Genomic DNA, 15,884 nt, shown 5'->3' with positions numbered 1-15,884 from the left:
TTGGGATGGGGGGAAAATAAACCCCAAAGCCTTTCCAATGCCAGCACCGAAGGCAAGACCCCAGCTGGCTCATGTTTCCTCCTTCCTGGTAGTGTAGGGACATGGAAACCGATCGGTGCCACCACTCCCGAAATCCAAATCCTCACCCACAAAATAACATCAGCAGTGGTGATTTACTATCCCTCATTARGAAAATAAAGGGCCGGAACTCATGCACTAGTTATGGATACAGCATGAACAGGGGATTACAAACTCAGCGTGCTTGGAACACCCAGGGCATGTCCTCACTGGAGATGTGTGCAGCCATCAGCACCACAGGCACAGGAGTTCATCGTGATCAGGCTCTGGAGTTGCTTTGATCCAGGCAGGGACAGTGCTCATTAACCCCACACTGCTGCTCATCCCCACTGGAATCGGGGCTGCTCCTTGGAGCCAGAAGCAAGGACACGAGGCTGGTGCATGGAAGGTGACAGTAGCATTGTTGTAGCACATTGTGCCACTGGGACATCAACAAAAGGCTTTTATTGATCTGCTGTGAACGTCCCACAGTACATTTAGAGCAGGCAAATAACTTGTACCCTTTACTAAACGCTCGCAGTTCTTCTAGAGGAAGAGCCCTTYGAGCAGAATTTAGCATTGAACACAGCCCTGTGTGCAACAGCAACACGAACACCATGGGGTTGGCAATAAGTGGCTTTTGGGAACGATTAGGATCTCAACAGGACCCCAACCTGAGCAGGTCTGGCTCATGAGCTGTCACACATCCCTACTTCAGCCCATGAGAGCCCTGTGTACTGTAAGCAGCTCYCAAAGGGAGCTTCATAAACATTTTCCAGGATAAACATTTGTAAATCGTGCCTTTCAACACATGTGAGATCAGGAGATTCTTGATCTCCTGTTTTGAAAAGAGAACGCTCATCTTCAAAGGTGGGGAAGCAAAGCCATTCACGCATAGAGCACAGCTCCAAGCGCTCCAGTTTGGCACTGGTGTSCAGAGCTGCTGAGGTGGTGTTTGCACGGGATGTGTCCAGCAGGCACAGCCAAAGCCTCCCAGCCCCGTTCCCAGGCACAGAGCACAGCTCCCTCGCAGCCTCCAGAAATCAGATCTGCCTGGGGAAACGTGATCGCCTGCATCCCTCTGCTGCTGAGGGACAGGGGTCACATTCTGCCAAGATCACAGCAAAGCACGCTGGCATCTGCCTCGCTTCATGAAATCAATGTACAGCCACGGGAGGCATTTCATCTCTTCTGCTCTTTGAAGAGCTCCCTCCCTTCCTTCTTCCCTGCCACAAAACCAGGCTCTGGGTGGTCCCTCCCAAGACTGTAAATTGACTTGTTGAAAGCCTCAGCAGAAGAAAGGTCAGATGCCTCACAAACAGCAAAACAGCTACCCAGACATTATCCCAAGGATGTGCACATCCATGCAGGCATTCCTGCCTCACCCAGGTGTGCTCACATTGCACAGATTTCCCTCAAAACAGCATCTGCAGGTGCAGATGGGTGTCATGGCCCAAACCTGCTCCCCTGGGGTACAGATTGGGGTAAAGCAGTGTGGGGTGAGCTGTGGATGGCAAACTCACACAGGATTTTACAGCATCCTTGTCTGATGGTTGGGGAGAAGGACAAGGGGACAGAGAGCAGAGACAAGACCATAAATACACATGACAGCAACCTGCAAGCCAGTCTTCAGGTTTTTCTCTGACCTGCAAACCACATGAGAAATCACCATTTTTTGCTGCACTGACACACAGCAAATCCCGCTGCCTCAGACCCTAAAAAATAAAATTGCCTTGCAGAAACCCCACCTGCTCAGCAATTTGGGAAAGCYCAACCATCCTAAAGGGGATCCCAGCCTTGCCTGTTGCTGTTAAACCACACAGCATCACTGCAGGACAAACAGGCATTCACAGCTTGCTCAGCCCCTCCTGCTCCCCCTGCCCAGCCCTGGGAAGGAACAGAGATAAGGGGAGTGCTGCAGAAAACACAAGGGCTTAAGAAAGCTCTGATTTAGTGCAGATAAGAGGTCTGGGTGGGTAAGCACACAGCACTGAAATAAAGACCGCTGCTGAAAGAAGGGCAGGCATATGGGATGGCACGTGTCCAAGGTAGGGGTACAGCACAGGTGTGTCTGACTTTAGAAGTCAAAAACCAACTTTTTCAGCAACAGCAACATTGCCATTGTCGTGGCCCCAGTGTGATGATGTCCATCTGGCTTTCATGGAAGTGGCTCTCTCKTGGATGCCAGAGCAGCCCAGCATGTGCAGAGTGGGATCCCACAGCTCCAAGGAGCACCCTGTTCCTCTGCCCCATGGCCTGGGGTAACACTCACACATTTCAGGCAAAAAGCTGCAGTGATATAAAATCCAGAGTGGAGCAGCATCCTTCCCTGACCCGGCTGATGGTGTGGGAGCCCAGCCTCACCAAAAGCTGCCTGCACACTCTTCCAGCAGGTGCACAGATCTGCTGCCAAAATCGCTTGAGAGCTTCCTCCAGCCCATGAGGCACAAGAACAACAAGGTGGTGGGGGAAGAGAGATTGACTGGATAGAAAAATCACATCTCCAAACACAGAGCTTGCTGTTCCAAGAGGCAATCCCATCTCTGYAGCAAGCTCAGAGCCAGAGGGAGCCTGCTAAAAGCAAAACTGCAATACTTGGGGCTCTGCAGGGTTCAAAGGAGCTCCACTCTCCCACCCAGCAGTTCTAAACCAAGCCAAGAGTAAAAACTCAGCACAGCCCTGACTCTGAGCACACAATTCCCCAGGCTCCTCCATAAGACATATTCATTTTTCACACTGTTAAGGGGAAAGCAAACAGCTCAGACATTTCTGTTCCTACATTAGGCTCTCAAGCCCATTTGCTGCGTATCTTATCAGCAGCYTCAGCAGCCTTTCTAAGCTGTTTCAAGACTTTGGCCTCCAGAAACCTGGAGAGGGGGTGGAAAAACCCTCTATTCATTCTTACCAAAGCACAGCACATTTTCAAGAGGACATTCCTACCATCCAGAGCAAACAAATGTTCCCAACTGTACCTTCTGTGAGTTGTTTGAGTTGTAGCAARTAAGATCAATACAGGTTCACTGCACAAGGTATTTAAATATTCTTAGAGGAGTTCCTGGCCCAGTTTAGAATTCAAAGGGAAAGGCCAGACAAAAGAATACTTGTCTGTGCTTTAGCCAGCTTGCAGGCTGGTTTTTACACCCAGAATTTTACAAGCACAGCACCATCAGTCAGGACCCTGAGCTTGTTGGGACGGGCTCTCTTGGAAGCTGTACAAATGTGGGACCTGCTCCATCCAGACATCCTAAGTCTGCAGGATTAAAAACAGAATTTAAAAAAAATACTATAAAAGAGTTACAGTAAGACTCCTTTCAATATTGCCAAAGCCTTGCTGATTTACTAAGTTTGTTCAGGAAGCCCTTGGCTAAATTAGGGGCTGAAAAAAGAAACACTCAAGTCTCCTTCCATTGGGYACAAATAGGATTTTGTGCTTTGGATCAGACTCGAAACAGCATCTGCTTCTTCTGTGGCCAGCAGTGAATTAGATCTCTGTGACATTCCCAGCTTTCTGGAGGTCCTGGGCAGTGATGTAAGGATCCCACAACACAGAATGTACACAGATAAATGCCACCTGCTCTGCTGTGACAAACARGAGCCAAACCTTGTGTCCCACAGGGCACAGGGGGTGTCAGCCCAGCACAATGAGGAAGAACTCTCACCCTGTTCATACAAMACCCCAGGGCTGGACATCATTGCTTTGGCCACAGCAAGGAGTTAAGTCCTAAACACTGCAATTCACTGCTTTTCTTGATATTATCAATAAAGTTGTGGATTCGTAATAAAAATTAATTATGCCTTCATGGAGCACTAGGGAATCTCTAAGCAGAGCCTCCAGATGCAGCACAATGAACGGTGCATGTTCAAACAGTATCTTCACCATGTTTTTTTTTCCTAAAAACCCCAGGCCTATTGCAAGCTCAGCTCTTAATTCAACTGAAAAAAAAAAAAATCCAAGACCAATGTTAACCTTGACAAGGCACAACTTGTACATCCGTGACGCAGCAATTTCCCATCAAAGAGAGGATTTCAGACCCAGCCTGTTTGTAACCCACCCAAGTCCTCTTTTTCCTTGCATTTATAGGATTTGAAAGAAAAAAAAAAAAATTCCCCACGTCACAGACTTCACTTCCAGAGCTGCAGGAAATCCACTCTGAGTCGCATGCCAGCTTCAGCTCTGAGGGTTTCCTTGGGCCCTTCTTTCAGTGACAAGGAGAACAAAGCAACCTTGGCAGCAGGCCACGCTACAAGAAAGTATTTCCCCCAATTCCCTCGGATGAAGTGGATATCCTGTCACAAACCTGCGCGCATGGGAAGGGTGAGGAGGGGAAGGAAACGGAACAGGACGAATTTGCTCAAAATTGGCACAACGAGAGAGGTCTCAGCRTGCCACCGAAACCCCTGAAAGGCTTTTCATTTCAAATGGCCRGGTGCCAATGATGAATGACTCACACAAACCTCAGAGGAACCCCAAGCCCTCTAAAGGAGTACACCTAAGTGCTCCCTCCATTTGGATTTGGGAGAGGACACGGATTGCTCAAGCTCTCACACCGTATCTCTGGCTAGTTCTGATCCCAGTTCTAGATGATGGCAAATACCTGTCTTTCCTGGTATTTCTTATTTCACCATTCCCAGGGCCAAGCAATTTTGAAAGGTCTCTGTCAGGCTCCAGACCCCACATGTACCARGATGACCCAGCTCCACCAGGAAAAGAGCCTCCCTCGCATCTTGTGTGAGGTCCCTGCACCAAACCCAAGAGCTCCCAGGCAGCACTGCCTTTCTGTAATTCCTCTGCGTGGCTCCTGCAAGCCTTGACAACACGGCTTTAAAGCCTGGTAGTTAGCAGATTTCAACAAAGCCACACTCAACACATTCAAGCAGGTTTATTCTGCTGAAAACCCGCAGCCCAGCCGTGCCTTAGGTTTGCGTTTGTCAGCAGGTTTCCCCACCGTGACGCTGCCATTCAGAGCCGGGGGAGCTGACCCAACAGCAGCTCCCACCAGGGTCACAGCAGGATTAACATTCCCAGCAGCACTGCTCACACCAGCAGAGCTGCAGCCACAGGGGCTCAGTGCAGTTCTTGCTGCTGCTCAGACCTGTGAGACTCACAGAACATGGGGTTTGTCCTCACAATCCCCCCAAACACTCTTGTATTTTCAGAGACTTGAAGCAAGCCTGGTCCAAGGCAGAAGATGATGACTGGGAGAGAAAGAAACAACCAAACCCCTTCCTGGGGTCCAGCCAACATCTTTGTGCCCACTAAGTTTGGGTGGATGCAGACTTTGCAAAAGCCTGGAATAGGATTAAGGAACAGCTTTAGCAAACAGCCAGGACAACAACAGTGAAGTCACGATGAAGCCAGCGATAGRGATTTCTGTTTGCAGTCATGAGTCTGTGTTTACAGTTTGCAGCCATGTGCAAATACCAGAAAGCCATTCTTTTCCTCTTCCCATCRGGGCTTGGCATTGGGCACGTTTAACTAGATCCAAGAGATGCCTACAGCAGCATGCCAGCTGGGTTTTGGGCACAGGGCATGCTCCAATCCACAGTGATGGGAACTTGCAGGGACCATAAATAGAGCTCAGCTGAGTGTGTGTGAGGAAAGCTCTCTATCAAAGCAGGCAGAGAAAAAAAAACTGGAAAGAGCAACTRAAAAATAAATTGTGGCAATTCTCAGTTTGGCTGTTTGCTTGGCCCTGCATGGGATCCACAAAAGAGCCACTGGCACAGCTCAGGATGCCAAGCAGAAGATGAAAAGTGGTTCTCAGGCAGGGCACAACACCCAGAGTGAGTTACACACACAAGCTTTGCCAGGAAATCTGCTCCATCAAGGATGCAGTGTTCAGCACACAGCTTCATGGAAAAAGCCATCAGTAATATGCAAATCCTCTGGGATAAAGGCAACTTCTTCTAAGGGAAGCTGTTCTACCTTCCAGATAACCATGTACACCGTGCCACACGAGCCCAGCTGGCTGAGCCCCAGCTTYTCCAGGKAGATSAGGCTGRGAAYGAGAGGCATGGTGCTYCCTGCCACATCATCTCCCATGAACRTTCTGCTGYTTGACAGAGAAAAGGACAAGACAGCCACACTCCCATCCTGACAGCGTCCTCCAGGAGCTCTGACTGACGAGTGCTGGCATGTCTCAGTGCAGCAGCAATTGCTGGCCCCGTTACCTGCTCATCCTCTCCCTGTCTCTGCCTGGCTGCCTTGCCAAAGCACAGGGGCCAGGTTGGGGTGCCTGCAGGAAACAGGCAGCGTGGCTTCCTACACTGCACAAACAGGAGCTGGCACCATCCAGACCCACCTTCCATCAGCAGTGACCTCATGGGAACAAAGGCTTTTTTATAGTCATGCTTGGCAAGGCCTYGTGTGGAGAACAAAACGTCACTCCTCTCATTCTTGTCCGTCTCTGGTGGCCAAAGCAGTTCCAAAGCAATGCCCAGTCCTTGCCTTGTGCAGAGCCATCCATGTGTCACTCTAAAGGCCTTGTCATTGTCATCCATGTTCCCATCTCTCCTTTCCAACCATCCCCTCAGGATGCCTCCAGACACAAAACCTCAGCTCCAGCTCTGTGTGAAGAGGCCACATTTCCATAATAAATTACCACTGATCTGGAGTCTGCTCTGAGCCATTGAGGAAGACTCTTCCACCCCGGCACACCAGGCATGAGCCTCTCCCCTTGTGTCTTCCTACTGATCTCCCATTCCATTTCTATCACAGGGGAAGCAATGAAATATTTATTTATTGCACTGCYTGGCATTACAGACAGGAGGGGAGGTCTGGAATGTGAAGAGCACTGAATCCAGAAAACAGGAAACGACTGAGGATCAAGGCTGGGCACAGCCCAAAGGCCCACATTTATGACTGTAATAAAAGGATAAGGCAGAGACAAACTCAGGGCTGAGCCAGGCTTGGTAAAGCATCAAAAGAAAGGTGCAGGGGGCTAGAACAGGCTTGAAAGCACAGAGAAGCTGACTAGGCAGATGATCAAAAGTTTATTTAGCATCCTCCCTGCCAGCCCGGTGGATCTGAGCCAGGACCCAGCCGTGYTGGAGGGCAAGGACAGCTCCTGGAATTGTGCCCCAGGAAGCAGGAAGAGCTCACTGGAGGGGCTCCTCATGCTGACCAGGACAAGCATCAGGATGAGCYTGTCCCSAGTGCCACACAAAGGGCAGGGCTGRCAGYGACTCCAGGCTCAGAGCCCTCRGCTTCAGCAGCTTCAGCCCTCGGGGGTGTGTGCAGGACACGAGTCCATGKACAGAGGAGCACCCCAAGGGCTGAGGATGCTCTCACTTGCTGGAGGAAGATGACAGAAAGGGCTGCACAGAGCCAAGAGCTTGACTCAAGAAAKAATTCTGTTCTGCAACAGATTTTGTGCTCACTGGTGTGGTGCTGTGCAGAGAAATGATGGGGATAAAATGCAGCATTCCCATGCTGGAGGTGGGACAAGCCAGAGCACAGAAAACACTGAACCACTTAACAAAATGCCAACACACTGTGCCAGMGCTGTGATCCTCTCTGCTGCCACTGTGTACACTGACCTTCCCCAAAAACTGCCTGTAACACCTCTCTGAGGAGGAAAACACAACACAAAGTGCCTGACCCAGATGGTGCCACAGGGTTTGACCTTGCCTGGCACGGCCACAGGGCCTGGCCAGAGCTGACCCCGAGCACGTGTGCCCACACACACCCCGTGYCCAGGGCACGCTCTGGTTTGCCAGCCCAGCCAGGCAGACACTTTCCAGCACAACAGCAAGAAATTGCAGGGCTTGCCTTCCAGCTATTCGTCACAAACTAAAGCCAGCCTGACCTCTCCCCAGCCTGCACTCGCCCCCAGGCTCTCTCTCAATCCCTGAAGAATCCCGGGGAGCTGAGAAGGAAGGAACAGCCTGGAGGGAACAGAGAGCTCCACAGCAGGARCCCTCACCATCAGCCTCTTTGCTTCTCATCACAACAACATCACAAACAGGCAACAACACCTAGGGAGAACCCACAGTGGAAACCKTGCACGCATTTCTCAGAACCAGCAATTATCCTTTCATCATTCATTACCTGGAGCTGCTCTGGGGCTCATTTTAACACCTGGCTCAGGTCTAGGCACAGCAAGCACAGCCTCTGGGAAGATTAGGCTGCTGAAGCACAAAAGTCATTTGTACAAGAAGGAAAAGACAGGCAGAAACAACCTCCTGGAGGCCACGAAAGGTGCCACAGTGCTGAGTGACCTGCTCAGAGCCTCCCCTGCTCTTCCCCGGCTGACGTGAGGCAGGGCAGGTCTTTCAGCAATCAGATGTKACCAGAGAAATAGCAGCTACTCACTGCAGCCCTGGGAGAGGGATTTTAAGCAGGACTGGTTCGTGGCCTGGGTAAACAGAACACACAATTAAAATTCACGTGTCACCCATGATTTACCTACATTGGTGTTCTGCACATCTTTTCCCTTAACAGCAACCAACAGCAGCAGCAAAGAAGAAAGAAGTTTCAGCCTTGGCTGCTCTGGACTCTGGAGCTTGGCACTCAAATTGGCAAGGCTTTGAAAAGGAGAGGATGGGTCTGCTCTTGCTGCCAGAGGAGACAGATCCCCACTTGATTAACAGCCAGACACTCCCTACCCGCTCACCTGAGCAGCTCCCACACAGCCCTTGGAGCCAGGAATCTGGTGGGAGTTGGCAGATGGCTCTTCTCCACCTTTCTGTGCTAAGTGAAGGCAAAAATCTCACTTCATCAGCACAAAAAATAAATAAATTAATAGCTGCTGGTCCAGGCCAGAGGAACCACAGTTTTGATGAAAACAGAAGAGGCTTCACAGCTAAGTTAATTTAAACAATACAGKAGGAAATAAATCGGGTGAGAGAAGATCCATCCACCACTTGGGCTCAGTGCCAGCTCCCAGTGCTGAACGCTCTGTCACACCTTTTCTGCTTTTCCCAGAAAATATGCACCCTGTTTCCATTCCACAGCCATGGCAAAGGACAGCAGCACYGAACAGGCTCTGCAGTTCAACAGGAGCCACAGACCATCCTCAGATCAGGGAACTGCACCTCTGAAGCCTGTAAACATAAAAACATCTTGATCTACTTTTGAAAGATCTCATGGCAATTAGACAGGGCTCTACAGGAGAAGAGACCAGAGGCTCAGCTGTTGAAAGCAAAAAAGATTTCTGCTCAGCCTACTTAATGTGCTTTATTTTTAATACTGCTTTTGCTCCAAGAGCCAGAGCACAATTTGGAGAAAGAACGTCTTTGTTAGAGATTTTACGCCCCAGCCCTTTATTTAAGGTGCAAAAGCTCACAATAAATGTCACTAAGCCCTCCTACCCCTTTCCCACAGTGGTGCCCCAGCACAGCAAAGACCAAGTAGGAGTAATTACCACGAAGCTACTCCTCAGCAGTAAGAGAAGTTAAGAAAAGTAAAAAAAACATGTACAAAAGACCAGCAGCCTGTTGACCAAGGGCTGGAGCACACCTTGGGTGCTTTGTGTATCAAGACCTTTATTTTGGAGCAGGAAGAGCATGGCAAGCACAAGCTAATCAGCTCAGAGGCCAGAAAAAGTGGCAGCTGTGGCAGMTCCCACTGTAATTAGTAAAAAACTCAAGAGGTGCTTCTCAACCACACTGATAACCCAGAAAGTTATCAATCTACCCCCTGGTCAAGAGTTATTCCACAGAGACTACAAAACACACCTTCAGACTGCCCTGGGAGCTTGGCTCGCAGTTTATTTCCTTTCCACTTTAGTGAATTATCAATGCAACCTTTTTTTCCCCTCTTTTAAACCCCAAAGGGAGCTGCATTTTAAGGYATAACATCCTGGAGCTCTCCAAAGGAGGCTTCACTTCTCTTCTCAATGGATGTCAGTGTTCCAGTCAGGCACTGCCCAACTAAATACCTTTGGGGTGTAAATCAAAACTCCCTACAAAGCCAGAGTCCTGCTGTTCCCTAATGTCACCAGGGCCWGCAGATAAGGCAGGGGAAAATGGGGGCTGCTCCCAGGCACCTTCTCACTGCAGTAATTAACCTCCAGCAAGCACTGGCAGGACGCTCCTGCTCTTGCATGACTGCAAGCATTCCTCCCCCAGAGTTTATCACAAAGCACCAGCTATCCATAAACATCTCGAGGAAGGGCTGGCCTGGGTTCACCTTCATGCAAGGAAGATGTCAGGCTCTGGCAGGGAGCCAGCCATTCATGTTCCTTCAAACCTTGTCAGCTCTGACTCAAACGACCTTTCTGGGGGGAAAAAAAAGAAAAAAAAAAGGAATCTTCCATCACACCCCTTCCTCCCTCTCCACCCACTGTGGTACTTAATCACTGCAGGATCCCAGGGGACAATTCCCATGGTGGTCATGAGTCACTGTCTCCTGTCCCTCTGCTCCTCTGTTCCCATTTCCAGCTGGYCTGGAGGCTCCAGCAAGAGAGAAAAGGGTTTGGAGCCTGAGCAGCAGCTCAGGTTTGAGTCTCCACGAACACTTTGCCTTCCAAGGCAGGCAGGACAGCCAGTTTTGGGATTTTGATGAGTCCAGATCGCTCAGCAAGAGCAGTGTCCTCCAGCACTCTCAATTCCTCTACTCTCCAAACCCTGAGCCGTGCTCCATCACAGTGCCATGATGTATTTTACACCAAATTTATGCAGTGGCCCAGCCATTCATCCTAAATATACCAAGCACAGAATCATGATTAAAGGCAAGGAAACAAAAGAATGGTTCCCTCTCCATACTCCTCAGCATCTCCTAAACCCCATTTAGTCCCTCCCTGGCGCTGTTTGTCGTATTTCTGGCACTCAGGCCTGGGTCTGACATGGAAGGGACTTTTCCCTCTTCAAGCAGCATTTCTCCCCCACCAATCCTGAAAAGAAAAAAAATCACTCTTCCCCAAGGAGGCAGGAACAGAGAAGGCACCAGCAGGAGCCATTCCCATCCAACCCCAGCAGATAATGGGACACAGCTCCTTCCCAAACCGTGGTGGGAGCCCTGATCCTCCCTGCTGATGAAGATCAGGCTGCTGCTGGCACTAAGGTGACGTGAGGAGGGTGTTCAATATCCTCACACCAGCTGGGTGGCCGGCCCAAGCCATTCTGCAACTTATTTGCTGGCTGTGAATATTCCTCCTCCTCTGCTTCCCACAGGATTTTAACACCCCTGCGAGGAGAGTGAGCTCCCAGCCAGCAAAAGCAAATACCAACAGGCTGCTTAATTAACTGGCCCTCTCTCCCAGTTGCCACAGCCTCRCCAAATACTGGAGAAACTCAATTCTAGCTGGTAATTAAGCACTTATGGCTCGAGAGGGATGGAAGCACAGCAGCAAAGGAAGGGGTGGACACCACAGCCCCTAGCGCCATCAGCGCTCCAGGCACTCACCAACCCCCAGAGGGAAAAGAGCTTTTAGTGGCTGTGAGTCCCTGAAATGAAACCTTAATTGGTCCAAGAGCTCTCTAGATTGATACACAGAGCGAGGAGAGACCTCGTTTGCCATCCAAAAAAAGCCCTGCTGTCAGACATGGAGGGTGGTGCTACCTGTGCTGTTTCCMCAGGTGTCCAAGGAATTTGGGAAGCCTGGCTGCCAGCAGCTGGCCTCATCCTGCACTTGCTCTGTTTACCACACCGGGTCCCAAGAATTTATTTCTCTTTCTTTCTTCAATCTTTTCAACCAGAGTCAACTTCAAAAGGAGAAAATCAGCGATTCTCCGATGTTTAATCTTGTTTCTATTGCCCAAGCTACCAAAACAAAGGAGTTAAAAGCAAAGAACTGCTTTCACCAGGACCATAAATAGGTTATCATAGCAATTCCATGCAATAATGCTATGTACACAGGGGAAGGCACTAAAAATGGGATGAAGCTTGAGGCTTGTGTGCTCTTGGGACCAGCAGGGTTTATCATGTATTGCACAGGTGACAGGGAAGCAGAGGACCTGTGAGCCCAGAGAAAACCCACACCCAGYAAAGCATCTGCCAGCAGCACCACATGTGCAAATTCTGGTACCAATCCTGCAGAAATTTTTTTACTTTACTGGAGTAAAAAGTTTTACTTTTTACTGGAGAAAGCCTTTACTCCAGCAGAGAGTGAAAAAGCCACCTCTGAAGCCACTGTAAAGTCCCAGTGTCCATCAAGGCTCAGAATCCCTGCAAGCAGTGCAAAGTCCCAAAGGGGCCGTGACTCAGTCCCCAAAAGACCACAGAGCTATCACAGCAAACAGATTTCCTGTGGGAGAGGTGAGCTGTCCACAGCTCCAAAACTGCCCCATCCCACTGATTTCCCAGCCAAGGAGATCCCAAACTTGGCCTTTGGGGCTGCAGGGATCGTGGCAGAGCTTGGGGAAGCATCTCTCAGAGGTGAGAGCCCATCCTTCCCTGTTCATGGGGACACTCTTGTGGAGTAACAGAGCAGAAATCCCAAAGCCTGAATTACAGGGGCTGAGGCTGCCAGGGAGCAGAGACCTCACACATCCCCTGTCCCAGGGAGTGAGGAGCTCCCCCATCCCACAGCTCCACACCACAGAGCAGACCCACATCCCACAGCTCCTCAGCTCACAATGCCTTCTGCCCCCACAGCCCCATCCCTTTCCACGCTTCCCTTTAAGCTGAGGAGAGCCTGAGAGAACTCCCCATTTCAAGACATTCTGCAGATGAAAAGGAGCAGCAGAGGAGCTGGTGGGGGCTGGCAGCCCTGCTGTTCCAATGCTAATTCCCTTTGGTTTGCCAGCAGAGACCAAACATCCATCACCACCCTTTGTCTTTTATAAGAACACCTTCAGTCATTGTTGAAAGAGTTTTCAACAGCACCAGTTAAAGGTTTTAGAACATAACCTTGAACTTCTCAGGGCTGTATTTTCCCATTTTGGTTGCTAACTGTCCCCCTTTGAAAGGCAGGCACCCTCAAAGGGAAACAGCACCTATATAATGTGATTTCCACAAGGAACYCAAATCTTAGGGAAAAATCTGAATAGTAACAACAAAGAATACAATGTAGTTAACACCACAAACAGGATAGAGGTTTTCCCTTCCCTATTTTAACCAGGGCCTCCTGCCCTGTCATTAAATGAGTGATTTTGTCCCACACTTCCAACAAGATCCACAAAAGGATTTTAGAAGCAGAGCAGCTGCTCCTCAGCAGTATAACATAACAAAGAAAGGATTTGTGTTACCTGTCCAAGGTCCAGGGTGACATTGACCTGGTTGAACTCCAGTCCCCGGGAGAGAGGGGGGCTCTGCCACCAGCGCTCTGTGCCATCGATGGCATTGGTGATGGGGTGAGCCTTGTTGCTGTTTGCAGAGGAGCAGATGTCACAGTACTGGCCCTGGTGGAAAGCACAAAAAAACAACACTTAACTCTGGTCAGGAAAACGTGGTGCAAAGCAGACAGGTGTATCAGCAATTCAGAAAATACAGGGTGTAAGCATGTTAGTGCAAATCAAGATATAGGAATTTTTTGTTTGCACCAATTTATGGATGGAAAAAGGTGCATGAAAAGGCTCAAAACCCCCACAGTGTAGAATTTGGGCTGCCCCAAGCAGCATCCCTTCTGAATTTCAGATAGGCAGTGAGCATTGGCAAGAGGTGCCAGCCTCAAAGGACTGGTTATCAGAGGCAGAAGCTGCACTACAATGGGCAGCAGTGGCTCAAACCCCAGAGGCAGCAGCTCCTCTGCTGAGGCTGCCACTCACAGCCACCCCTGAGAGATCCTGACCTCACCCATTCTGTCATTTCTRTGCACTCAGACTGGCAGCTCCTCTGCCCAGCTCCCTGCAATCTGTTTCTTGTCCACCTATTCATTTCACAATATAGTTCTTTCAGCCACATTTTCAAGCTCAGTCTGGCAGCCAAGTTCCTTTTGCTGATGATGCTGCAGTGCAAAGGSAGAAAGGGACAGCCCAGCTGTCATCTGGCCAGGGACTGCCATCCCTTCTGTGCCTTGTCTTTGTGGCCCGGGTGGTTTTGTCAGCTCCATGGACACGCTGCCAGAGAAAACAACCCCGCAAACTTTAACAGCACCTCCTGAGCAGGATCACACAAAGACCTGAGCTGTTAGGGGCGATTCTTTCTCTCTAATTAATGGACAAATSAATCTGACCCACGCTCAAAGAAACCTGCAAAGAACCCTGAAAACTGGCAAATTGTTTTGTGGAGCCGCTGTTGTGTCACTTGAATCGCTGCTACAAACAGCCTGGAAGGGAACCGTGTCCCAGGCAGTTTTCCTTTTTTTTTCTTTTTAAAGGCGCAGTTATCCCCAGGCAGGAATGCTGCCCTTGCCTGTCCCAGCTGCAGCCAGTGTTAATATTACACCAGGTACAAGATCTCAAGACAGGCAATCCCCTTCCTGCCCCTACAAGGCAAAACCACCACAAAGCTTGTGAGTCTCCAGATGCTCCAAACTCTGGAGGAATCCCAGTGCAAAAGAAAAGATTTCACTGCATTATTCCCCGCTGCCCTACTCTTTGTTACTTGCAGGCAATTATGCAACACAAATCGTCCTGAAAAAGAACACTTTWAAATTAACTCCTCCAGAGGTGTGAAAATAGAGACAGGCAAGGACAAAAGCAAAGGAAAGGGAGCTGACACCATCCAGGTAACCCTGACATTCATGCAGGGAACACTGCAGAGAGGTCACAAGGCTGGTTTGGACATGCTTTGAGCCAGGAGGGAGAGCAGACCAGATAAAACTGACCCAACTCTTCAGCACAAACCTTYAATGGGAACCGGTGCAACAGGTTGTGTGGAAATTTCTGCTGCACAATACACAACACTGAGGTCGGGCGGGGGGAAGTCAGGCAAGATTACAAAAYGGGGATAAATAACAAAAAAATTAAGTGCTTTCATGCTTTAAATTCCTGCCACAGATGTAAAAACCATTTTGAACCCAAAGTTCACGTTGATGGGAGGCAATCAAGTCAAGCTGAGTTAAGAGGGGAGTAAAAATTAGGATCAGCTGCTCCACATTTATAATGCTGCTGTTGTCCCTCCCTGGGCAGCCTGCTGGGCTGGGAACACGTCAAAAGCTGAACCAGGTTTTGCTGTTCAAAGTGTGATTAGCCTCTCTGATGCACCAGTTGCTCATTAGTTGCTTCATTAGAGCCAGACCCAAACCTGACCGTAATAATTTCCAGCTATTTGTGCTTTAGAGCAACTCAGGCTCCTGCACTTTGTGTCAGGCTCTCTACAGGGAACTTCTGACATCAGCAGGAGGATTTTAATTAAAAAGCAATTGGGAGCTGCAGGCTTARCAGAGACAGCAGGTTGCCAGAGCACGAGAGGTGTGGACACCACAAAGGTACAGCCAAAGAAAGAACTTCAGCAATGCAAGAGTTTCAGGGCAGCTCAGAGGACACAAAACTGCCACTAGCAGAGCAAATTGCAGTGAGGGAGAGACAAGGAGAGGGTTTGAATGAAGAGCAGGTTCCAAAGAGCTGCAGGGTCTGATCCTGCTCAGGGCAATGGGAAATGAAATGTCCCCTGAGCATAAAGACAAGCCCAGCACCCTGCTGGCACCACTCTCAGGTGGATTTGTCCCAGTTTATCTGGCCCTGCCATGACCCAGCATCAGCTCCCCTCATCTGATTTATCAGAAAGCCACAGGGAGCACGGGGCTGCTGGGGGTGAGGTAAAAAGGACAGGAAATGGGGTGTAAAAGCACTGTTTCAGACAAAATGCCTGCTTGCAGGCTGCTCCCAGGGCTGATCAGGGCTTGCATGGAGTGAAGCAGGGGCTGGCTCACCAGGCATCATCTCTGCGGGCAGCAACTTGTTCCAAAACTGTGTTTTCAGGTAGTTAAAGCACTGAAATCCAACATTATCATAGGGGTGAACACAGAAGAGACACGTGCAGAGAGGTACAGCACTGAGAG

At 49.7% G+C, this 15,884-nt stretch overlaps 1 protein-coding gene across 3 annotated transcripts in view; it reads right to left on the bottom strand.

The window, feature by feature from the left end:
• LAMA5 (laminin subunit alpha 5) overlaps nucleotides 1–15,884 on the bottom strand; it is an 83,012-nt gene that overhangs the window by 63,376 nt on the left and 3,752 nt on the right. For all 3 annotated transcript variants that reach the window (XM_057379952.1, XM_057379953.1, XM_057379954.1), the window contains exon 2: nucleotides 13,189–13,341. In XM_057379952.1, the coding sequence (XP_057235935.1) occupies nucleotides 13,189–13,341 (153 nt within the window). The remainder of the gene's footprint in view (nucleotides 1–13,188; nucleotides 13,342–15,884) is intronic.

Source organism: Malurus melanocephalus, unplaced genomic scaffold (genome assembly GCF_030028575.1).
Source record: "Malurus melanocephalus ecotype Western Australia unplaced genomic scaffold, MMel_1.1 scaffold_428, whole genome shotgun sequence".
NCBI classification, from domain to species: Eukaryota; Metazoa; Chordata; class Aves; order Passeriformes; family Maluridae; genus Malurus; species Malurus melanocephalus.
The sequence above is the reverse complement of the archived record's forward strand: the minus strand, read 5'-3'. Positions and strand labels throughout refer to the sequence as shown.